The 25,946-nt window shown below is 39.1% G+C and overlaps 2 protein-coding genes across 4 annotated transcripts; both read left to right on the top strand.

Annotated features, from left to right (window-relative positions):
- The first annotated feature begins 43 nt into the window (after nucleotides 1-43).
- Nucleotides 44-15,720, top strand: LOC114353390 (synaptic vesicle glycoprotein 2C). 3 transcript variants are annotated; one of them, XM_028305377.1, is made up of 11 exons: nucleotides 44-120; nucleotides 4,488-4,591; nucleotides 8,355-8,516; nucleotides 12,518-12,680; nucleotides 12,977-13,098; nucleotides 13,173-13,417; nucleotides 13,653-13,816; nucleotides 14,171-14,294; nucleotides 14,509-14,792; nucleotides 14,948-15,075; nucleotides 15,496-15,720. In XM_028305377.1, exons 2-11 carry the CDS (start codon nucleotides 4,510-4,512, stop codon nucleotides 15,594-15,596), a joined length of 1,575 nt encoding a protein of 524 aa, XP_028161178.1. In that variant the 5' UTR covers nucleotides 44-120; nucleotides 4,488-4,509; the 3' UTR covers nucleotides 15,597-15,720. The 3 variants fall into 3 exon arrangements, with proteins under 3 accessions (XP_028161178.1, XP_028161179.1, XP_028161180.1); XM_028305378.1 differs by lacking the exons at nucleotides 44-120; nucleotides 4,488-4,591; nucleotides 8,355-8,516 and adding an exon at nucleotides 9,602-9,754 and having other exon boundaries at nucleotides 15,496-15,627; XM_028305379.1 differs by lacking the exons at nucleotides 44-120; nucleotides 4,488-4,591; nucleotides 8,355-8,516 and adding an exon at nucleotides 11,582-11,652 and having other exon boundaries at nucleotides 15,496-15,627.
- Nucleotides 15,721-20,335: 4,615 nt separating this feature from the next.
- Nucleotides 20,336-25,941, top strand: LOC114353409 (putative transporter svop-1). The gene is made up of 10 exons (XM_028305405.1): nucleotides 20,336-20,461; nucleotides 20,882-21,043; nucleotides 21,428-21,590; nucleotides 21,821-21,942; nucleotides 22,412-22,656; nucleotides 22,737-22,900; nucleotides 23,058-23,187; nucleotides 23,288-23,565; nucleotides 25,672-25,799; nucleotides 25,898-25,941. The coding sequence occupies exons 1-10, from the start codon at nucleotides 20,398-20,400 to the stop codon at nucleotides 25,933-25,935; spliced, it is 1,494 nt and encodes a 497-aa protein (XP_028161206.1). The 5' UTR covers nucleotides 20,336-20,397; the 3' UTR covers nucleotides 25,936-25,941.
- The last annotated feature ends 5 nt before the right edge of the window (nucleotides 25,942-25,946 follow it).

Here is a 25,946-nt window from a genome sequence, read left to right as displayed (position 1 = left end):
AGATATAATCGACGTGCAGCCAGTATATTAATCAGTACTCCGGCGCAGCAGCCAAGTGATGATCGCGGGCTTACTATAGTTAGTGGTAGTCTGCGCGCACGCAACTTTAGTCCCGAAAAGGTTGGTGTTTTATTTATTTTCGCCATGATTAGACCTGTATGTTATTTTTTAAATAAAGTTAATGTTGTTGACTTCTACCTTGCGTGTTGTGAAAAAATGTGCTTATCAGTGGAATGGACGTAGAATTTAAAACAAAACGTGACACGAAAGTTGAAAAAAGAGTATTGTTAACTTATGAACTGCAATCATAATTTAACCTACCTATTTATAGGTATACTTATCTTGTGTATTTAGGGTCACAAGACTCACAAGTGTATTTTTCTAATAACATGCTAATTTATTTGTAACTCTCGGAGTAATATTTCACGCATGCGTATAATTTAACATGAGATAATGTAGCATTCTCTACATCTACAAAAGATAAGTCAATATGAAAACAATTTTTCAAATAAATGGAAAAACAATAAATATTATTGCAGCTAATAATTAATATTGTTTTCTTAGTAGAGTATTGAAAAGCCTATTAGATAGCACAGCCTTCAACTTAAAGTACTGACTATCGAACCCTAGAAAGAAAACTCCATACAAGTTTATGCTGCATTTGTGTTAAGCCCTATTTTCCTGTTATGCATAAGTGTGTTGATTCATATCAATATTAAGATAATAGAGCCTACTTCAGGAGCTCTCGAGGTAAAGTGGAACATTACAAAATCCTTGAATTTCTAGCTAACACTCCAGAATCAATAACAAACTTGTAAATAGAGGATTTGGTCTGTCCAAACCTAATACAACCAGTAAACATTATATAACAGATAAAAAATAGTGTTCTACCCTTTTTTTTGTCGCGGAGAAAATTCTTTGCGCACCGTCACCTCTACCGGGGGACAGGGTGGTGTGTGGGACTCCTGGCACCCTGAAAAGGGCGCTGCTCCGTCCTGAAAGGGACGGGGTATACCCACTAAAACCTCCGCGGCGTTCCGTCATCGCGGGCCCTACATGTCCCCCTTGTGGGGGGAGAAGTGTTCTACCCTAACCTAACTGGGAGTGTAGACCTGAACTTTCATGTGCCTCCGGTACTTACCTAAATTAGAGAAAGTTATAATGCTCCTGCAGTGGAGACTAAACCAATGAGACAAAGACCGATGATGACGAAGCTCAAATCTACGAATTTAGAGGGCACGTTAAGCCAAATTACAAAATCATACTTATTTCTTTTTAAAATATTGACTCATAGAAATAACCTGGGTATTAATTACTGAACAAATTGCCGATGCATCGTACTTGCTCCTAACAATGGATTTTCAAACTAATTACACTCACGATGTGTCATTATCAAGGCATAGCTAGATGAGATACAAATAAGAAAATATCTTTTCCCTATTGATCTTACCGGCACTCGAATACAGAACTGACTATAATTTGAATGTAATTAAAAGCAATTTCAGCTGATTAATAAAGACAAAAATATAATTAGCCACTTTAGTCCTGAAATATTTCAAGCCATGAGATTGGGGTAAGTAGGTCAGGTAATTACCTTTACATAAACCAGTAATACGAGTATATTATAACTTAAATGCAATTAATATATTTCTAAAACTCGTTTTAATATAATTCCTAAAACAAGTTTTAGATACAGGGCGCATACAGGGTGATAGTAGAATTGATGTTACAATGTTGGGGCAATTTGGAACACTATATTGTAGGTATCCGAATGAGAACAACCTAAAGCATTCAATGTAAGAGCATAGCTTCTGGGCAAAATCGCTTAAAAAAGCTAATTTCGAAGTATTGGAACGTGTATAAGTGCCCTGAAAAAGGCCTAGCAATAAAAAAAATTTTCGTATAGATAGTCTGTGTTTTTTTATAATTCGCAAATTCTTTTTCACTCTGTATAAGAGTGCATTGCTCCTAATATTATGCATTTTCCCACGGTCACCTGCTACGTTCACAGATAATTGAGTGTAAACATAAAAACTGGTCTTATCAGAAGCAATGTGAACATACGTTAAACAATACAAGAGATACACGAGTGTCGAGTATGTAGAGTAAACACCAAGGTTACCATTTGAACTTGTTTAAATATCTTTAAATAAAAAAATAGGTTAAGTACACATGATACTTCTTTAAGGTTCTGTTGTCGTAGTATCAGATAGTATACATAATTATGTTCAGGTACTTGTTTTCATGTCTAAATGAATAAATAAATAAATTATAAAACAGTCTTATCAGTAAGTATCACTAAAGCAATTAGCATGCACTTTATTGTAGACTTTTTTTAACCTTCAAAACGGAAGGTTCTCAATTCGATTGGTTTTTTGGGTATCAAGCCTTTTAAATATTTAAATGAAATATTCGGAAATGGAATTTATTCACTTTATCTCAAAAAGCTCTTAGGGCAAGTACACATGCATTTTGCAGGATTCATTCTACCTACCTGCTGAATCTGCTAATATTACATTATTTCTACTGCATCTGTCTCTATCAAACTTGTTATGGGCTGGCATACATGCATTTTGTATGTTATGTTGTCGGTATACCTTAATAAATAAAATAAAAAACTTGCCTGTAATATCCTAGAGTTACAGAGAGAGACTGAAAGCCATTATATTACGTCGTAATCGAAAGCATCTAGGCCCCTAGGGTGTTTATTATTTTCTTTTTACTACTAAAACACTTACGTCAGATGCGCCACGATACTTAGCTGTATGTAGGTAATAGAGCAAAATAATATTTAATCAGCTTTCTAAAGTAAATATTTTGCAGATAATTAATTAGTGTTAATGCCCCTCACTGACTTTAAAGTGATGACAATCCTCTTTAGACGGATTCCTATCATCAGATAAGGTCCAGTGGTGAAATAATGACACTCTCTCAATGGAGGTTCTGGGTTGGATTCGCTTGTGGACAACCATTTTATAAAATCGCTCTGCATCCAGTTTAGTCCATCATCAAACAAATTGTTCGATAATTTTTGGTTCCGTACATATGAGCATTACGTTACCGCTTGAGCCCGGAAAGGAATCGTAATCGTATCAACTCGAGGCGGTCTGTAATCTTTGTATGAAATTCCACACTGCAAGTACTGCAACGCACACTTATCGCACTGTAACGTAAACGCCTCGCCTTGTAATGGACAGCGCGCGAACGGCGATGACAGCTCGCGAAAGAAGATATGGTGTCGATCCCATTCCGAATTGATAAGTCTGCTATGAGCTTTATTGACCTATTTTTCATAAAATACACAGAAAAACGAAGAGACCTCAGAAAAGTTCTAGAAGTTCCAGTAGTTAAGTCTAAGTTTAGACCTTCGTTAAAGTAAACAGGTGGTATCATTGAACTTATAATTGATACAATAGCCCTAAGCTATTAGTAGCGCATGTCCTCCTTGACTCGCAAAACTGTTTGTGACAATTTTTACCTGTTTGCTACTTTGTATCGGTTTCTTACGTAATGTTGCAATTTAATTTCCAATCAATTAATTACTTATAATTTGCGCTATTTTATTGCAGCTCTTGTGTTTTTACAATAGGGTCGATTAGAAGATTTCTAGTATGAGGAAGATAATAAATAACAATAATAATAATCTAGTTTTTTTAACATTTAGTAAATTATGGATTGCGTAAAAGATTACAATGTTTCTTGAAACGCAAAGGTGTTTATTGAAGCGCAAAGGTGTTTATTGTTTATTGACATTGCGGCTAAACTTCAAAACGACTATCGATTAGACGAAACTTTCACTGGTTTATTTTCGTGCTTTTAAAATTGCATTACAATTAAGTTTTGTCTCGTATTTAGGTAATCGCATTGCCCTATTAGGTACCTAGTTAATAACAAAACATTGGTTAAATGACATTCGACTTTCCAAGCTGAATACTTTATCACGAATCAGTGGAATATTTTTGTAAGGATCTTTTTTGGGCTTACAAAAACCAAATACTGATAAAGGAACTTCACATTCATAGTGTTATGATAGTATTTTTATGTTTTATAACTGTCAGAATTAGGTAACAGATAATTCTGAACACAGATAAAGCTGAATCCTGAAGCTGAAATGTGTCTCACACTTTTTCTTTGCAGTTTAACGTTAGCATTAATATACGTCTTTTTTTAAATATCTTTTTGGTAAACTTTTGTTATGAAAATGAGTGAGATAGAGGCTTAATAAAGCCCTCATGGAATATTCAGATAAACTACAGCTTTTGACTATGCTCTAAGTTATCTGCCAGAGAAAGTCACCGATATAAGTAATCAGCATCAATTAACCCTACTTACTAGTTAAAAAGCGTCGATGGTGTTACATACTGAATTATCTAAACTGTTATTCCTGCTTGGGTGATGATACTGAACCCTACGTCCATACCTACGTACGGACTCACACTTGGCAAGTTTTTCAATTAAAAATTTAACTTCTGATTTATTTTCTCCAGATTGAGAGATTCTCCAATCAAGATGGCGGTGAACGGTGTGGCGATGTCCAGTAGAAACGAAAAGCTTTCCGCCACGACATTGGATGAAGCCATGTTTCTCAGTGGTAAGGATTAAATCATCAGATTATGTTTAAATGTAATGTAGAATGTTTATTCAATTTTAATATGACTGCGATTGATCTGACATTATTTAAGTGAAAATTCTTTTTTATGTAAATGAAATTTGATAAGTTTGATTTATAATTTTGCATGCCAAAAGGTGGAAGATGGAGATACTAAAATACTTGTAATACCTACGTTTACCCATGTTCGAAAAATAAATATATTTGATTTGATTTGATTTGATTCAGGTTTCTTTAATAAATTGTGTCATCGATACCTAAAAACAACAGCGTCCAAGACTAGTGGTAAAACATGACAGTTGTAATTTCGCTATTTCCTTCATGGAGCAGAGAGTCGGTCAGTCAGTTACTGATTGACTGATTCTCCGTGAAGGAGGACTTACCTAAAAACACCGGAGCGAAGCATTGGATCGAAGGAATTTCGAATTTACAACTGTCATTTTGCCACTTATCTAGGAGGGTTGGGACCCTAGATTTGCTCACGACAGCTTTAATTTCGAAATACGCTTCGTTCGCTTCAAGATGTGATTTCAGAATGATCACGTTTGTCACTTTGTCTAGGGGGGCAGTTTCTCTTTCTCTAAGAACCTATCATGTTCTTTTATTAATTTTTTATCTAGAACTTTATTTTAGACGCACGTACAATTAGATAATCTAACTATCATTCCATCACATCAACCTTATCATAATTAATCCATCATAAGATAGCAATGCCACATGGGGAAGCAAATTAAACACAAAACAAAGAAATTAGTAAAAAACCACGTGTAAATAATATACCTACCTAATACGGAAATACAGGTAAGTATAACGATATTTTTCATGAAAATATTCCAAAGCCTCTAGATTAAAAACATCTGATTACTATATTACAATCTGATGTTTTTAAGGCAACATTTACGAGTATAATATCCTAATTATACCTTTGAAATAATACTTATCACTCATTGTGTTTGCGACTAATCCTACAATAATCGATGAATCCAGTGATTTTTATTGCTTTTCTATTGATATAACACGATATAAAGAGGAAAAGTCAACATCGCATGGTAATAAGCAGCTATGTGTTTAACAATCTGAAACTTCTGAAAAATGGTTTTATCGTTGATTCAATTTTAATTTTAATATTACTTAACGCCTCAGTATAGTCACAGGTATAGTCCAGTGGAGAGTTTAGACGGATAGACTAAATTCGATTCCCAGCCCAGGTCGGAAACTTGTGTATAATTAAATTCTGTATAATGTCGCCAGTTTGGTCAAGAAACTACTGGCTCGAATCGATAGCAAATATTTACATTACCTACACAGGTTATTGAAGAAAACAAGTAAATAGATGGGGGTACATTGACATAATATCAATGATGAAGTACGCCATGATTATATAGCTAATGGCAATGCGGGCAGATGTCATCGTCATAATTATGGCAATCTCTCTGCCCTCCGTTACAGTTTCAGTTCGGTCTAGTTTTATATTTCAAAAACAATGCTGAAACTATTGCTTGAATTTCATTTTCTCTGTTCATTATTTGTATTTTATTTTATTTAGGACAACCAACAAGACAGACACAAGGACAAACAATGGGGTTCTCTTATTTATAGTTTTCTTCTCTTTCTCTTTTTCTTTCATTTTCTTGATCTTTTCATTGAATTTCAGATGTACTAAAAGTTTTGCAGTTCCATTTTCATTTGCTCGGATCGAGATATGTTCCTCTGTTGCGATATCTACCAAACTTTAAACTAAATAAATAAACACTGTATTTAAAGACCGTGACAGTCAAAGGGGAACTATCATGTAGAGCACCCATGCACCCTTCCCTCCTCGATCAATGGTTTATCAAAATAAATCTATTATTACAAAACCGGCCCTAGCAATAAAACACGCGTATTAGCGTATAAATTACGCATAAAATTATGCAGTTATTATCAAAACATGACCCTTGGATATCTTGATACGCGACCCTATCTGATAGATATTAATAACTAGGGCGACTGGAATTAGGAATTATTCCATTGTAGGAGATTGGGAATCTAATTTAAAGCGACACGCTAATTTATTTAGGAGGCGAAGTTCAGCTGATATTATTGATAAATCAATAGTTAAGAATACTATACAGAGTGCTTACTAAAGTATTCGTTTTTAGGTGGAGGTTGAGATTTTTAACTCGGCTAAGTAGGTAACTACTTAGTTGTTTTCTAAATACTATCTACATCCTACAAATCCATACTAAGAAGTGATATTGTCAGCTACGGGACTATTCTCACCTTTCGTTCCCACTACTGCACGCTGCAACTCCTGTGCAGCCTGGAAATCCATTCTTTTCCATCATCAGTCAATAGTGACTGAGTTTCTTGCGCTTCTTCTTCTGAGCACTGGCCTATTTATTGTTCCGAAGCAGTGTGATAGGGTTAATACTGGGACGTGTAAAAGTGCTTTTTAAAAGTCTATTTGCAAAAATAAATGTGTTTTAAATGAGTTTTTTTATGAGTTACCGAACCACATAAACCCAAGCCCAAGACCTTCATAGACCGCATCTGCAGTACACCCTTTGAGTGAGATTATGGTCAAGAGACACATGTGTACTTTGTATAAAAACACTAAACAAGATTCACCAAAACATAAACATAATCTTAATCACTAACTAGTTTAGATGCCCTCTTCGTCTATTGACACACATTAGTCATATTAATTATTGGGCCTACGCAATGATAGCCGCTATTTCAAATGCGGTTCTACGATGTAAACATACATACGCTGTGTTTACTAACATACTGAAACCTACTGGGAAACTGTGGAATTTTTTAACTGTTTCAAGATAAACGTTTGACACAATTAACTTATCATAGAGAAAAATAGAGGCTTAAAGTAGTAAATAGAATTACATAAATAGTTAAGTATCATTCACACAACTAACTAACTATTATACGAACTTTTGTTTGGTGACTGAGTTTCTTGTGCTGCTCTTGAATTTCTTCACAGTACTGGGTGCACTGGAGCACATTGTCCCAAAGCAATCTGATCGTATTGTGTTCGTAGTAGGATTTGCAAAAAGCTCCAATGGGATATACATTGCAGCTTTTGCAATACGGCGAGTTGCTTCAATGCGTCGTATTTTCCCGTAACGAAACCTTTTGTAGAGTCACCTCTTTGAAGTTTACAACATTCATTTTACTGCAAAAATTTTCATCAATGTAACCCCCATTGCGTGATAGCATCCGTGCCAAATGAAAAGTTGCAAACACACTAATCTTCATTTACAATGTTTTCATTCACACATCGTCGTTGACAATGCTGTAAATTAACAACCCACTAACAAAACACTTGAGCCTTATGCACACAGTATTAATAACAGAATTCCCTAAGATAAGCGAGCAAATAAACGAGACTGATGATTTAATGGAAGCGAGAGACGTGGGAAACCCCATCGATTCATGAAGATTGTTTGATATAGGATTATGGGTCATATCATATTCTCCATGACGAATTTGCAGATGCCATCCTGTGTTAATGGGTATTTTTAGAGTGAGAAAGCGAATTTTGTTATTTTACAAAACTTCGTACGAACCGTATCCTAACGGGACATCATATTATCGACAACTACTCTGTCTAATTATACGAATAGGCCGTTCATTAAACGCCGGCATCCAATCAAAAAGGCTGGAGGATAATTAGCCAAGTCATTGGGGCAACCCTATATAAAAACATATGTAACTTAATCAGACTTCAAGGTATGTTACATTTTCGCAGGATTCGGCATGTACAACGTCCTGCACATGCTGATGTGCGGCCTGATCCTCATGGGCGTGATCATGCAGAGCCTGGCACTGGGATACGTCATGCCGGCCGCACAGTGCGACCTCGAGCTCACGCTGCAGCAGCGCGGCTGGCTGGCCGCTATACCCTTCGCAGGTAGGCTTGAGGCTTGGTCAAGAGAACTACAGATCCAGGCAAAGGACTGCACAACATCCCTGATCCTTACGGGCGTGATCATGCAGAGCCTGTCATTGGGCTNATGATACATAATGTCATATTTTAAGAAATTTTTAGATGTCAAGTACAAAATGTCAAAAAGATTTTTCTGTCAGGAATTCATTGACTGTGTAATACATCTTTTGTTTTAAGAATTCTAATAAATTATTTCTAAATTTAGTAAATGTCAATGTTTTAATATCTTCGGGTAATTTATTAAATATTTTTATTGCCATACAATAAACATTCCTTGAGTAGAGGGTCAATCTTTGTGGGGGAATTCTCAAATTTTCAGTTTTCCTGCCTCTGTACCTTACAACATTAATTTTACTGCAAAAACTTTTTCATCAATGTAACCCCCATCGCGTGATACATTATAGCATCCGTGTAAAATGAAAAGTCGCAAACACACTAATCTTCATTTACAATGTTTTCATTCACGCATCGTCGTTGACAATGCTGTAAATTAACAACCCACTAACAATACACTTGAGCCTTATGCACACAGTATTAATAACAGAATTCCCTAAGATAAGTGAGCAAATAAACGAGACTGATGATTTAATGGAAGCGAGAGACGTGGGAAACCCCATCGATTCATGAAGATTGCTTAAGGGTCATATATCCATATCATATTTGGCATGAAGAATTTACAGATGCTCGTATATTTTACAAAGTTTCCATCCTGAGTATTTTAAGAGTGAGAAAGCAAATTTTGTTATTTTACAAAACTTCGTACGAACCGTACATCTCCAAAATGCGGAGGAGACATCATATTACGGACGACTGCTCTGTCTAATTATACGAATAGGCCGTTCATAATAATTAGCCAAGTCATTGAAAGCAACCTTAGATAAAACCACAAATCTAAAGTACCTACCCATCTCTCACCAGCATTTAAACTTAACCTCGATCAAGTTGAACTTGGTTCAGTTTCTGAACGGCTAATTTTCGTTTAGCGTATTTTGAACGAGTTTAAGAGCTAATAGACTACAAGATATGTAAAATTTTCGCAGGATTCGGCATGTACAACGTCCTGCACATGCTGATGTGCGGCCTGATTCTCATGGGCGTGATCATGCAGAGCCTGGCACTGGGCTACGTCATGCCGGCAGCGCAGTGTGACCTCGAGCTCACGCTGCAGCAGCGCGGCTGGCTGGCTGCCATACCCTTCGCAGGTATGCTTGAGGCTTGGTCAAGAGAACTACAGATCCAGGCGAAGGACTGCACAACATCCCTGATCCTCATGGGCGTGATCATGCAGAGCCTGGCACTGGGATACGTCATGCCGGCCGCACAGTGCGACCTGGAGCTCACGCTGCAGCAGCGCGGCTGGCTGGCCGCTATACCCTTCGCAGGTAGGTTGAAAGCTTGGTCAAATAGAACTACCTATCTAGGCGAGGGACTACACAAGATCCCTGATCCTTACGGGCGTGATCATGCAGAGCCTGGCACTGGGCTACGTCATGCCGGCCGCACAGTGCGACCTCGAGCTCACGCTGCAGCAGCGCGGCTGGCTGGCCGCTATACCCTTCGCAGGTAGGCTTGAGGCTTGGTCAAGAGAACTACAGATCCAGGCAAAGGACTGCACAACATCCCTGATCCTTACGGGCGTGATCATGCAGAGCCTGTCATTGGGCTACGTCATGCCGGCCGCACAGTGCGACCTCGAGCTCACGCTGCAGCAGCGCGGCTGGCTGGCCGCTATACCCTTCGCAGGTAGGTTGGAAGCTTGGTCAAATAGAACTACCTATCTAGGCGAGGGACTGCACAAGATCCCTGATCCTTACGGGCGTGATCATGCAGAGCCTGACGTTAGGTTACGTCATGCCGGCAGCGCAGTGCGACCTCGAGCTCACGCTGCAACAGCGCGGCTGGCTGGCCGCTATACCCTTCGCAGGTAGGTTGGAAGCTTGGTCAAATAGAACTACCTATCTAGGCGAGGGACTGCACAAGATCCCTGATCCTCATGGGCGTGATCATGCAGAGCCTAACGCTACGTCATGCAGGCCGCTCAGTGCGACCTCTGGCTCGGGACTTTCTGGCCACTACACTCTTCGCAGGTATGCTGGAAACATTGCCAAGTAGAACTACGTCAAGGGAGGAACATCCTGAGTATGCTGATATGCTGGCGTGATCATGCAGAGCCTGGTTCTGGGCTACGTCATGGCGACTGAATTAGATTAGATTAGCCAGCGGGGCTGGCTAGCCGATATACCTTTCGCAGGTAGGCTGGACACTTTGTCAAATAGAACTAGATCAGGTGAGGGACACACAAAATTCTGCATATGCTGATGATGGTGTGATCATGTGGAGCCTGGCGCTGGGATACGTTATGCCAGCCGCGCAATTCTTTTTTTAATATTCTGCTGGTAATTTCCTACATGTTGGTTATCAAGCCACTGACTGCACTTTGCATCTAATTCGTTATTATTATGTAGTAGTAGTTACATGTTATTAACTTATTATGAAACTCCTACTCGTAATGACATTACNGCAGCAGCGCGGCTGGCTGGCCGCTATACCCTTCGCAGGTAGGCTTGAGGCTTGGTCAAGAGAACTACAGATCCAGGCAAAGGACTGCACAACATCCCTGATCCTTACGGGCGTGATCATGCAGAGCCTGGCACTGGGATACGTCATGCCGGCCGCACAGTGCGACCTCGAGCTCACGCTGCAGCAGCGCGGCTGGCTGGCCGCTATACCCTTCGCAGGTAGGTTGGAAGCTTGGTCAAATAGAACTACCTATCTAGGCGAGGGACTGCACAAGATCCCTGATCCTTACGGGCGTGATCATGCAGAGCCTGGCACTGGGATACGTCATGCCGGCCGCACAGTGCGACCTGGAGCTTACGCTGCAGCAGCGCGGCTGGCTGGCCGCTATACCCTTCGCAGGTAGGTTGAAAGTTTGGTCAAATAGAACTACCTATCTAGGCGAGGGACTGCACAAGATCCCTGATCCTTACGGGCGTGATCATGCAGAGCCTGGCACTGGGCTACGTCATGCCGGCCGCGCAGTGCGACCTCGAGCTCACGCTGCAGCAGCGCGGCTGGCTGGCCGCTATACCCTTCGCAGGTAGGTTGGAAGCTTGGCCAAATAGAACTACCTATCTAGGCGAGGGATCCTCATGGGCGTGATCATGCAGAGCCTAACGCTACGTCATGCCGGCCGCTCAGTGCGACCTCTGGCTCGGGACTTTCTGGCCACTACACTCTTCGCAGGTATGCTGGAAACATTACCAAGTAGAACTACGTCAAGGGAGGAACATCATGCATAATATTATGCTGGTGTGAAGCCTAATCCTTATGGGTATTGTCATGCAGAGCAAGACTCTGGCCTACGTCATGACGGCTGAATTAGATTAGATTAGCCAGCGGGGCTGACTGGCCGCTATAGGTGAGGGACACACACAATTTTGCACATGCTGATGATGGTGTGATCATGTGGAGCCTGGCGCTGGGATACGTCATGCCAATCGCGCAATTCTTTTTTTAATATTCTGTTGGTTGCAATAACGATGAATATTGAGTCATCTAGTTCATGTTGGTTATCACTTACTTTGCATCTAACTCGTTAATATTATGTAGTAGTAGTTACATGTTATTAACTTGTTATGAAACTCCCAATGACATCACATCATTTACCTGATACGAGAAAATCATTAATCTCACNGACATTACAAATTTTCTTAGAAATTGTCTTAACCACAATAGGGAAACTCTTAGCCTGTATGTAGGTATCGCACGTGATTAGAAGTGATGATCAGGCCGAAGAAGGAAGCGAACTTTCACTTTCACACAACAAAAAAATATGTAATGTAGAGAGGGAGTAATAGAATTGATTTGAATTGATTCCCTGTCTATGTGTGTTAGTTTAGGCATAGCATTTGCTTGGTTATTATGTCCCATTATAATAAAATAACTTTCTTCTGCCATTCCAGCTATAATCCTGACCTCGTACTTCTGGGGCTGGCTGGCAGACACGCAGGGCCGGCGGCCGGTCATGCTGTCTTCCATGGCGGTTTCGGCAGTCTTCTCCGTGCTGACCAGTTTCGCACCCAACCTCATCAGCTTTGCTATACTGCAGTTTATTTCTTCAGTTTTGTAAGTGACGTTCAACTGTCTGTAGCCCATTTTCAGAACGCCTTTTTACTAAGAGAAAATGACATGAATATGAAACAGACTAGCCTATAAGGTATCCATCTGCCTTTAATCTGGCTGGCAGCACGTGTGTGGTTGATTTCGCACACTATTGTCGAAGATAAAAAACACTCTATTAACCAAATCTACAGGTATCTCTCCTTTTCAAGGAATAGGTCGAGTATCCCTGTAACCCTGTATATTATGCGATGTTTATCTCAAGCTATTTCTATTACATAGAGTATTTTCTCACTTCTCAGCATGTCTGGACCTTCAGCAGTCGTGTACACATACCTCGGAGAATTCAACAGCTTACGGCACAGAGACAAAATGGTGGCCTTCGGGTCTTCGTTCGTTGGAATCGGCACTGTTGTTTTACCAGGTAAATAAATGTTAGTTCCCCTAAAAATGTGAAGAATATCACCAATTTTCTAACTAGATTTATATTATTTTGAGGTATAAGCTGGTTGATTCTCCCACTGGAGTTCTACTATCCTATGCCGTTCCTGGACATCGCATACCGACCCTGGAGGCTGCTCGTGGTTGCTTGTGCTATGCCCTACGCCCTCAGTACCATTTTCTTAATGTTCGCCCCTGAGAGTCCCAAGTTCCTCAATGCTGTTGGCCAGTATGAAGAGTGCCTGGAGGTCGTGAAGACCATTTATTCCGCTAATCAAAAGCAACCTAGAGACAGCTTTCCGGTAAGAACTATTTTTCATACTTCTTTTTTACGAGGTTTTAGTGTTATTATTGACTTTAGTGTTCTACGACATCTATTTGCCTTACCTCATATGTTCACTACGGCATTTTTTTCCAATGTAAAAGCAAAAATGCAATAAAACAAAATTTTAAACCAGGAGGGCACTTAATGAAATATTATGTTCAAATGTGTCTTTCTACAATATTTTTGCAATAAATTATTTCTTTCTCCTCCAGGTACAAACTCTGATCGTGGAGAACCACAGCGACAAAGACGTAGAAAGTCATGGGATCGGAGCAGTCTTGAGATCCATGCGAGACCAGACGGTCCCACTGTTCAAGAGACCGCTGCTCCCATGGACTTGCTTGACGTGCTTCGTACAATTTGGGATATTTGCTACGTTAGTATTTCTATCCTTCTCGAATTCTCCAAACGACACGTTTTGGTTTTGAAAATTCTTTCAATACAGACCTATGATATTAATTATCTATCTTATCTATATAAATAAAAATGAATTGCTGTTCATTAGTCTGATTAAAACTCGAGAACGACTGGGCCGATTGAGCTGATTTTGGTTTTAAAATGTTTGTCGTAGTCCAGGCTAGGTCTAAACGGTGAGCAAATAAGGAAAAATTGCGATGGCTTATTTATTGCCTTTAAGGCGGAACAGAGTTCGCCGGGTCAGCTAGTTAGTCATAGAAATTGCCGAGACATCTCTTTTCTTTTAGCTTTTATATAAAACGAATATTTTCAGGACTAACGGATTCTATGTATGGTTCCCTTCAATCCTTAACTCTTTGGCAAATCACGACGGTGGAGAGGCGAGGATATGTGACATCCTTGATGCAGCCCGTACAACAGCTGACAATGGCACTATAGTAAGTTAAGAGTTGATGTATTCATGCTTGTGTTAGTCTTAGAATAAAATTAGTGTCATGTGATTTTAGCAAATTCCAAGGATGCTTTCTCATTATATTCTCGTAAAACTATCCTTTTATCCATCCCAACCCCAATGTTCTCATTTTTAATTGAATGGGCTTACTTCAGAACGGGTATCCTCAGGAGATTTTAATCATATCCCAAACTTTCCAGGTCGAATGCAACGACACTATGAACACGGAGACGTTCGAGCGCTCCATCTACATCGGCCTCGTCTTCTCCTCCATGTACATCCTCGTGGGGTTCCTGGTGGACTTTGTTGGCAAGAAGCCGATCCTGGTGGCGATCCTCTCCGTCACCGGGATGTGTGGAATTGGAGCCCATTTGGTGCACAACTCCCAAGTGGGGGTGGTGCTGTTTGCGATCTTTCAAATGTCGGGAGCATGCATTGGCTTGATGACTGCCGTAGCCGTTGAGCTGTTTCCCACCAAATATAGGTATTTCACGCATCTTTAAGTAACATGATTAAAACACCAACATAATGATGAGCTAACTAAAAACAGAGGTCATTAACATATCGAAAAGGTAGAAGAGAGGTCTAAAAATAGAGGTCAATTTAGAGTATTTCGTCATAAAACCATGTTCTTTCCAGAGCGATGGCAGTGTGCCTGTCCATGATGATGGGGCGCGTGGGCTCCATGGCGGGCTCCAACCTCATTGGGGTGTTCCTACAGACCAACTGCGGCATCAGCTTCTACCTCTTCGGAGGAATTATCATTGGTAAATATGATCATCATTCAATTGAGTTTCTAAAGTCTTATTAGTTTCTAGTAAAGGCAATTTAATAAAAAATGTTTACGTATCAAACGCAAATGATACAACTTCAATCTCTTGAGATTATAGAGAGTAAGATTATAATGTGAGTTTACTTTTCGTAAATAATTGTAAAAATCAAAATCAAAATCTGCAACAAGCGGCCTAATAATCCTAATGCTGGAGATAATTTGCTATTACATGAACCATACCTATTAATTGCATTTATAAGCATCACCATCTTGTTCCCACCACTAAAACTCTTAGGATTCTGGAGTCCTGGATCTACATAATTACCTACTGGAGGCATGTTACATGAAGTTCTTCTTCTTCTTTTCTTTGAAGTGATTTCTTTAAAACTGGCAATAAACTCTTTTCTCTTCCCAGTGAACGCAGTCTTCTGCCTCACTCTCCCCGGGAGAAAGGACATACCCATCAGAGATACCGTCGTCGAACCGGCTGAAAACGAGACCCACGAGCCGGTATGAACGCTCGGAACATAATCAGTATTAGAAGAACATAGAAGAACGCTCGGGTTTGAGCTTGAGTCCAGGGTTCAGACGGGACGATTGAGATGAGAACTTGAGTATCAGTCAGATTAGAGAATCTTGAATGGGGAGAATCATTGCGAAAATAGGAACCTGAAATACGATAAGATGGAACAGTTTGTACTACAAATTGAGTAGAATAAGGGTGGGCAGTCTCAAGAACAAAATTTACGCTTTTTAGGCTGTTTTGTGAGTTCATGATCTCAGTCGCCCCGTGTAAATTCCTCTATAGTTTAATTCTAAACAATGAGATTATATAATTTATATACGTTATTAATTAGTGGTATAAATAAATACCCCAGTGGTTTAAATAAAAGCTTCCGATGTTATTGTAAAGCGCTTATTTTGAGGAGTCATCCAGCCACTTGGCCCAATCAAACCAGTGACTTGGCCCGTGGACCAAGCTAAAATTGGGCCAAGTCGCTGAAAGACACCGAGCTGGGCTGACATTGTGATTATTGTAAAAAGCATTACAGCGCTTTTGTATGTTGCAAATGGCTGCGGTCACTTGATGACGTGCTGAGGAAAGTGAATTTGGATGCTGTGGTGTGCAGCAGCAGCTTAGAGCGACGCGTGGAAGGTTCAGCTCTATCTAGCTATAACAGTATCTAATCCTCGTCCGCCCCTGTCATTATAAAGGATAATTAGGTATTTGGTGTTAAATTCCTGATAAAGTGGCTCTGGATAAATTAGTGCAACCCCGGAAGGTAATATAGTTTCAACCCCTTTCACTTGTATTTTTTTGACACACTGTATTTTATAATTTTGTAACGAAAACTTCCACGCTGAATTAAAAATCATAATAAAGCTATGTGTATGTGTATGGTGCCTGCTTGAAAATGCTACAAGGTTATACTTTAAAGTAAGTACGCATAATTTTTTGCAATGTTCTTTGTTATGCCTTTGTGATTCAGTCCTAATTTTGGCAGTACAAACTTATTATAAAAACAAACATGTTTATTTCGTCTTTTCTACTACAGATGCTTAAATGGGACGAAGCTTCAAAATTTGACGAGGATGCATCAAAGGCATAAAAGAAAAAGATCTTCTACATTTCAATATTTTTCTGAAGGTTATTATACCAACTGAGGTTAGGCTGGTTTTAGAATCACGCTGACGCACGCTGACCGTCAGCGCTGACAGCCCAAATGTCAGCGCGACTCTAAAACCAGCCTTAACCATGTGTGGAATATCAAAACGACGGCTTAACTTGCTCATGATCGAATATTTTCTTTTCACACAATAAGTTTTATTCAAAAAACTTTTCAATGAGTGCCTCGTATTAAACCACCGGACCACCGGATCACGAAAGTCGAACTCGTAAACCACTGGTTCATCAATATTAGAAAATGTGTAAGATTTCGAAGTAAAATGTAACTTGTGTAATGTTACAAAGCCCAAAAGTACTATTTGTGCTAGACCAAAGAAAGACTGTTGTGTGTAATAATGCTAATTGTTATAATTATGTATTCAAGTGTATGTAAAAAATAACCAAAAATGTATGTAAGTACCTATAATAGCGTTAGCTTTAAGTTATTGATAAGTAAAATAAATTATAATATTATATTATTTTTATGTTTTCACAGCCCTTTCATTTGCTTTTGATAAACATTACACACACAGTTTAACATAAAAGAACAAAAGGTGACAAAAGTGTGGTGCTTCAAAAGACAGTCACTTTCATCAATGAAAAAGTGGCGCCAAAAGTCAATCCGTGCATGCGCAGAAACTTGCGCAGTAAAACAAATTATCTTATGTCAACTTCAGCCAAGAAACCCCGATTTTCAGCCACCAAGTTACCAAGCTATTCACAGAAGCTTTTCATGAACGAAATGCTGAAACGGGAAATGACTTCCGCCCGCCCTAGAAAGCGGATGTGAAGGTTTTCTACTTCCGGGAAAGCTGATCGAGGGCAGGGAAATTTCAGTTTTGTGGGCGGCAGTACCAGGCTCACAGCAAGTAGGAAGAGTCCGCGCGTTTCCACGGCGATTGTAGGGCGCGCATGCGTTGACCTATCGATTTTTAGATAGAACATTCGTGGGGAGCGGTAGCTACGAAAGAATAGATGTGGCAAACAATTATTTGGTTGCAAATAGTATTCAAAAGGGAATAAGCAACTCTTATAATATTACTTCGTTTAAAAAATCCTTTTTCGAGGAATACTAGGTGGTATTAATTTTAAATTCGTATTATACCTCAGATATTCAACAACGTTGCAGTTATGAAGAAATTAAACTTAATAACATTCATTAATTAAAACATTCTGCCTATTTTACCCCGTACAATACGGTTCTTTCAGCAAAAACATACAAAGTACGAAAAATCCAGAAATAGTTCACCATTATTATTTGAATTTATTTAATTTACCATGAATGTTGCTGTTTATTTACTTAATGAATAAAAATAAAACATTAATGGAAAATAAGTAGAACTTTTTCTTTGTTGCTCACTATTCTCGGTCACACTCATTTGCTCTCTAAAAAGAATACAGTTAACAGTTGGTCAGGCACGGTAAATGTACACAGATTTGGAATGAGACCTAGTCCAAAGTTATTTAGTTTCACATCTCCTTGTCGCATTCCTTTCGCATTGTTTCGCGTGTTTCCATCCCCTCGCGTTCATGCGCGCCTGGTACCTCAGATGTCGCGGAAATTTGTCTACGAAGATCTCAAGCGCTTTCTCACTCGGAAAATCTTATTGATAAAGAAATTCCCACTTCATGAGTTCACTTTTCGCATTTTATACACTTCCTGCACCACACTTTATGCTAGTTCGAGCTTGCACCGTTCAAAAGACCGCCCTGATAAATGCAGATCGGAAATTCCAGCAAGGAAAATAGGAAACGGGAAAAGCGTGTTCCCAACTGTCAAAACAATGAGGACTTCAAAGTCCACCTAGCGCCATCAAATGGTTGACGGATCCGCCATTTTAGGCAAAAGTACCAGGAGCGCAAAACTCGCAAGGAGGTTATTGATTTTTCCGCAGTGCGTGGGAGCGGGACGACGATAGCGTGCTGAGCTCTGCTATGATTACTACGATTTCACCCCATTCCATACCCCATCCCCCGAGGAAAAACAGCAACAAGTAGAGCACTATCTTCAGCTTATGAGGCCCTGGTAGCTGCACGTTTTAGTGCTCAGTGCTGGCGCCCCAATCGCATTGGGGGAGCGAGTAAAAGTCCCCAAATTATTTATTTTATTAAATGGGCCTATTTTAGTTTAAGGGCTGATTTTTCAATCGTCAGATATCTTTTAACTGAAGAATAAACTTGTCATCTGACATATTTCCCATACGGAATCTGTCAATGTGCCAAACTTATTCTTCAGTTAAAAGTTATCCGACGATTGAAAAATCAGCCCTTAATAGAAATAATTTTAGTAAAAAAAGGCTGGCAGCTAATAAAGGATTTTCTGTTAAAATATTACTCAAATCACATACCTACCATCACATAAAAAAATCACAGATTTAGTGCCTCATACGATCTATCGCACTAACAAAAAATATACTAAGTATTCATTATAAATATGTAAGTACCTAAGTAGTTTATTAATAGTAAAACACGATTAAAACATTCGGGTTTATCCAAACTGAAGGAGAATAAAATAAAAAAATATAAACATGACTTTTAGAGGCACGATACGAATCAATCAATATTATACATACGTGCGCCAGTGGCGCCAACATTTCCATTGGAAAACATGGTTTTAACGAAACTTACGAATGTGGAAAGATTAGCGTGGTAAATGATAAATATTGGGTAAACTTCCAAGCATTTAAAATATTTTCTTTTCCCAACTCTAATCGATATATGAGACATTGACAATAATACTTTTTTTGCATGTGAAATAAAATGAACTAGAAATTACAGATAGGAAGAGATGGTAATTACTATTTAAATAATGATGTTTAGCATAAATGCAATTCAATAAGCAATACGTGGACCGTGCAAGGACAACAATGGTAAAGTCACTTTAGTGGTATAAGTTATTCATGAAAACAAAAAGCAAGTGAAACTAGTTTATTTCTTTGACATTGCTTGAATTAGATAAAATATGCAATAGGGCTAGGCTTGTTATTTGACTGGTTATTTGAATTTGTTAGAAGAATTTATAAATAACTAGCTGACCCGGCGAACTTCGTACCGCCTTAGCGTAGAGATTTTCTTAATATTTTTTTCCGTAAGAACCATCCTTGGACTTCCACAAACATTTAAAAAAAAGAATTATCGAAATCGGTTCAGCCGTTCACACGTGATGCCGTGACAACGCGAAACGGGTTTCATTTTTATATATATAGATTAAAGTGACACTGTCTCCTTGTACAAACGGTAAGGTACAAACGGCCATCTAAAAAGTCTTAGATGGTAAAAGGAGTCAATAAAAACTGAAATAAAGTTTAATCTTATTCTGAATCAAGACAACTAATTCCATTGTCTTTAAATGTACTTCTCTCTTACGTATAGGCAGTTTAAATCAAGCGAACATACAAACATGCGTTATTTATTTTAATAAGATACGTAGGATCTACTTTAATTTATTCATCTCAATTGTTGTTAGTATGCAGAATAAATTGTCAGCAGAACAAATCTTGCTTCTCTTTTACGTGAACAGGTAGTTTATGAGAAAAAACAAGAATCAAACAAAATCAAAAATACTCGTATTTCTATTTAATTAAACTTATGGAACACGATAAATGTAAATAAATATTTTTATGAAAGAGTGCAATATAAAGAAGTTGGAAAATGACAAACTTACACGCAAAGGATTGCAAAAGACTGGAGTTTGATGAAGCTATTGATGTGACAGGTAAGAATAATATTACATCTAAGTATGATGAAATTACTTACCTATAAATAATGTTTAAGCTAAATTGAGAACCTAGCCATGTAGTTTCAGTAGGTGGACCGACGACATCATTTAATGTGGCAGGAAGTCATTAGAAATCATTGGAGAAGGCCTATGTTTATCTGTGGACGTCCTATGGCTGAAATGATGACGAAGATGATGATGAAGAATAGGACCATCCGTATTCTTGGCGGATAAGTTGCGCAGTAAAACAAATTAACATCAACTCCAACTGACAAACCTCGATTTCCAGCCAAAAAGCTTTTCACAGAAGCTTTTCATGAATGAACGAAGTGCTGAAATTCCTGCAGGAAAGACTACTAGGTCATTTACCTAAAAATTATGATCACTGACTAAGTTTCTTTTCTTCTACCCCTGAAGGTTTCGGCAAATACAACATCAGCGTCCTGACGGCGTGCTGCCTGCTCATCCTGGCGATGTACCTGGACATCTTCGGCTTCTCCGTGGCGCTGCCGGCGGTGGCCTGCGACATGAAGCTCAGCACGGCGCAGCAGGGGCTGCTGTCGGCTGTGCCACTTATTGGTAGATATTTGATCAAGCAACTGATTGAAATGATATAATCATAACGCGGTGAATGGCATAGATTTTTCCGTAGTATATAGCAGTCCTGTTCGAAAAATTCTTCTTGTTCCAACTCAAAATCAACGGGAATTTCAGCGCAAGCCATGACGACGCCGCTTCTTGTAGAATTTACCTACTTCTATGACGTCTAAACTTTTTTAACATTTAAGTATGTGCACCAACATATTCGGCAGTAAAGTAACAAAATTTCATCCTTACGGCAGTGGCAATATACAGTTAGCACACCTGCTAATAAAGTTATTTAGTTACCTAACCTTATTTTTTTAAGGTCCCATTTTTTACTTGCTACACCTGTTAGGGTCATGAGTAGCTGCAATTTCACAGGTGTAATGATATCGTCGTACGCCTGGGGGCTGTGTGCAGACACAGTGGGCCGGCGCAGGAGCCTGCTCATCGCCATGCCGGTCGGCGCCATCTTGAATTTGGCAGCAAGTATGGCGCCAACTTACTTGACGCTCGCCATTTTGAAGTTCATGTCAGCCTGCTTGTAAGTAGTTTTGTATATTCGCCCGTCGCACGACGTCCACTGCTGGATAAAGGCCTCCCTCAAGGATTTCCTCAACGTCTGGTTCTGCGCTGCCTGCATTCAGGTGGTTGCGACCTTCACAGATCGTCAGTCTACCTTGTAGGCCTGCCCACACTACTACGTCTTCCGGTTGCTTGATCTTTAAATATTTTATTTATTGATTAAAAAACCTTTTTCATTACATTGTCCAGTACATCATCAGCGAACGCCGCGGCGTTTGTGCTGGTCGGAGAGAGCGCTCCGCGGCGCGTGCGCAGCCAGTTCATGTTCCTGATGGCCAGCGCTACCATGGTCGTGCAGCTCGTCATATGCGGTCAGCACATTTAATGTATTTTAATGAAGATCATGTCTCCCTAAAAAGCTCAGAGCAGAAACTACTTAATATTGTTATTAATAAAAGTTAGATACAGCAAGCTTTTAACTGTGGACTAATGTCCACGGTCTATATAGTCGGCCGTTTGGTGTAGTGGTTCAGAACGGACTACTATGCCGAGAGGTCCCGGGTTCGATTCCCGGCCGGGCAGAAATTGAAATGATGAATTTTAATTTCTGTGACGGGTCTGGGTGTTTTCTATGTATAATATGTATGTATTTACAAAAAAAAAAGTATATAAGTATGTTTATCCCGTCGTCTAGTACCCATAGTACAAGCTTTGCTTAGTTTGGGGCTAGAGGCGCAGTGTAAAATGTCAAAAGATATTTATTTATTTATTTATTTATTTATATCTATTTGAAGATGATGATCATCAACTTGGCTAACTTCCACTAATTTTCTTTTACAGCATTCGCCCTCCCAATATTCCAATTGAACTTCGCAGTCCCAATCTCCTGTCTCTCCCTGATCTACCGTCCTTGGCGCCTTCTTCTCCAAGTCATCAGTTTGCCGGGCGTCATTGGTTCTATAGGTGTACTAGCTGTGTATGAGAGTCCCAAGTTCCTGCTCAGCCAAGGCAGAGAAGTTGAAGCGATGGACGTCTTGAGAGCTATGTATAGGTGGAATGGAGTCAGCAATAAAGCAGAATTTCCCGTAAGTCTGTGCAAGATGTGCAACTTAAATGCCTTCTCTTTAAAAAAAATATTTAATTTATTACTTGCTTTTCTAACTAGATAGAAACCGTTTACCTTGAAGAGATCGCAACGGCAGATGATACCAAAACCGTCAAAATTGGTTTCCTAAGAAGGATGTGGAACCAAACCGCCCCGCTTTTTAAACCCCCTTTGCTCTGCAACTCCTTGAAGCTCTACTACATACTTTTATGCGCATACATGACGTAAGTATGACCTTGCAACCAAACAGTCATTATTTCTATTGAACATACGGGGTCTACTGTTTGCCATACTATTCTAGCTGGTAATATTCATAACCACTATTATAACTATAAGGTTTAGAATCTCGCATTTGCAGCAGCATTTGCCATTGTTTTCCAGATCAACAGGCTACACAATGTGGGTGCCGACCATGATCAATGCCTACTTTGACCGTGAAGACATGTCAGGCCAGAGCTTCTGCCAGGTTGCTAGTAGAGCTGCCAGTTCCCATGAAATTGTATGTACTGAAATCAGAATTTTTTTCATAGGAATAACATCACTCGGTCTCACGTTAGTTAGTTACAATTTTTTACCCCCAGGATGATCCTGATCCTAAAAGCGAACCTGACTGTAATAAAGCCATCCAGCCACTAACACTCTACGCTGTCATGGTCTACTCGGGAGTCAGCACGTTATTCTCTATTCTCCTCTCCTTTGTTGTCGGCTTACTCGGCAAGAAGCGGAGCACCTTGTCAGTCTTCATCATAGCAGCTCTAAGCGGGATCCTGCTGCTTTTTGTGACGATCCCACTGCTGAGCATTGGGCTCTTCTTCGTGTTTTTATACGTGGCTTTGATCTTGGGGAATATTAACACGTATTTGGTGGAGCTGAATCCAACTCATCTTAGGTAAGGTCAAAAGTATCCAGCTTGTGAAGTAGTAGGCCACAGTTTCAGCTACCCATTTCCGTTTTTTGTCTAGCTTTCATCAAACGGTGATGAATGGTGAGAACGAGACGACATAACCGGAAATGAGTAGCTGGAACTTTAGCCCATAGTCATAGCTGGGCATTAACTCGTTAATCCGTTAATCGTTAATTAACGAAGTTAACATTTCTATTAACGGATTAACTTTTAAGTTAACTTTAAAACATGTTAACGGACTCGTTAACTTCCGTTAAATTATCTTAAGTCCGTTAATCGTTAATCCAGTACCTACTTTTTACCAAAAAGATACAGCAGGCATGTTGAAAAACGCTAGAAAAACGCGTTCGGGCTTCCAGAACTTCCAGAACCCAAAACAACAGTTTTTGTAACCAAATCACTAACGACACTTGTTAGTGTGTGGGACAACTCTTGCGACTGAATTTAAGACTAGTTTTCCTCAACTGATTGAGCTGAAATTTGGTATACTTATGTATACGATGACAATGCAATGTTATGATACCATTGAGCTGGTCTGATGATGGAGTCATGAGGTTGCCATAGGAACTCCTAAATGAAACGGCGGCATCGCATCGAATTTGGGTTCGTTAGATTTGTCTTTTCGAGCACTTTAGTACTAGATGATGTCCAGGGTTCTGATGATGGAGTCAGGAGGAGGTGGCCATAGGAATTCCTAAACGAAACTGTGGAAACTTATCGAGTTTGGGTTTGCTGGATTTGTCTTTTATTTATTTATTTGATCACCAACATGGTTACATTGAGGCTTCACAAAAGTACTATAAAAATGACACTTGTTAAATGCACTTTGGTGCTAAATTGTATTGTAATTGAACCAAGGCTCTGAGATACTATTATAGTGTAAAATAAAATTATAATAATTAAAAAACTTTTTTAAAAACAAGCTTTTATTCTGAAATGCAGTTGTACTAAAACGAAAAAAATAATTGTACTTATGCAAGGTTCAAATAATTTCGAAAGCTTGTAGCGCAAACATAAAAGAGGAATAAATTCCATGCGCGATACAAGCTTTCGAAATTATTTAAACCTTGCATACAATTACTTTTTTTCGTTTTATTATCATGTGTTAACGGATTAACGATTAACGTTAACTTGCGTTAAATCTTGCGAAATGTATAGCCTGACCAGGAACATAAAAACCCTCGCCATGTTGCGGAAAACTAATGGTACTACTTTCTTTTAATGGCAACAGTAACTGAAAACTTCATTGTCATGTCACCTTGCATGTCAGTCTATTGCTGTCAAAGTGTAAACAAACATTATTTGAAATGTGCGCAATTGATTTTGTGAATTAAATTGCTAAAATCTTTTTATAGTCGTGAAAGAAAAGTGGTTCACAATGTGTTAAAGTATTTGTCGAAGAGAAATACCAAGGGTTCGGACAATATTTTCATTGAATAATGTTTCCAACAAAGGTTGTCAAATTGACTGACATGTTTATCGTATAGTACAGTCCACTATGAAAATTAGCTGTGGTTTGTTTCAACTACCTATTTTAAAGTTTTTTGTCACTTTCTAAGTGTTGAATTTTATGGAATTGGGAAAGAAGTACCGAGTTTGAAGCGTTCATGAGCAGTCATTGCAGTTGAATATTCAAGTTCTGAATTTGATTATTGATGAATAATAAAATAAATCCTACTAGCTCGATTGACGGTTTCATTTAATTTATTTAAACCAGGTTACCTATAATAATATTTTTTCGTTAATTTATGAAAATATCAAATTAGCCCGTAATCCTGAATCCTGATACATAAAGTTAGCCTATTAATTTAACACAGGTACGACTGTACTCAGTGTTGCACTATCAAATGCAATTGACGCGCCTCTATGCCAGGGTTTTTATGTTCCTGGTCATGCTATAACGCTTTAACGTTTAACGAAGTTAATTTTTTTATTAACGGTTTAACGATTAACGAAGTTAACTATTTGATTAACGGTGCCCAGCTATGCCCATAGTACATAGAAGTATAACTTCACTCAGTAGGTAAATCTACAGTTCAGTAGTTATAAATAAAGCAGAAGTTAAACTGTACTTTTGTATTTTTACTTTAGAGGTATGGCGACCTGCCTGTCGGTGGTGGTGGCTCGGGGCTTCGGGTTCTTCAGCGTGCAGTTGATCGCGGGCCTCCTGGCTGATCACTGCACGCCTATGATTAGCGGCTACGTGGTGCTGATCATTAGTTAGTATTTCCGTTAATTATTTCACTATGTTTAGCTTAAGTTTGAATTAAATTTTAAGCGCAAATCACACACCCTAAGAATTGCAATGATTTTTCAGGTGGCTTGGCTGTATCCACATTGCTACCTCCGGATTAAGCAGACCACTT

Source organism: Ostrinia furnacalis, unplaced genomic scaffold, assembly GCF_004193835.3.
Source record: "Ostrinia furnacalis isolate ACB-3 unplaced genomic scaffold, ASM419383v2 OfSCF1656, whole genome shotgun sequence".
In the NCBI taxonomy this organism is placed as follows: Eukaryota; Metazoa; Arthropoda; class Insecta; order Lepidoptera; family Crambidae; genus Ostrinia; species Ostrinia furnacalis.
This window is presented reverse-complemented; position numbering and strand designations above follow the sequence as displayed.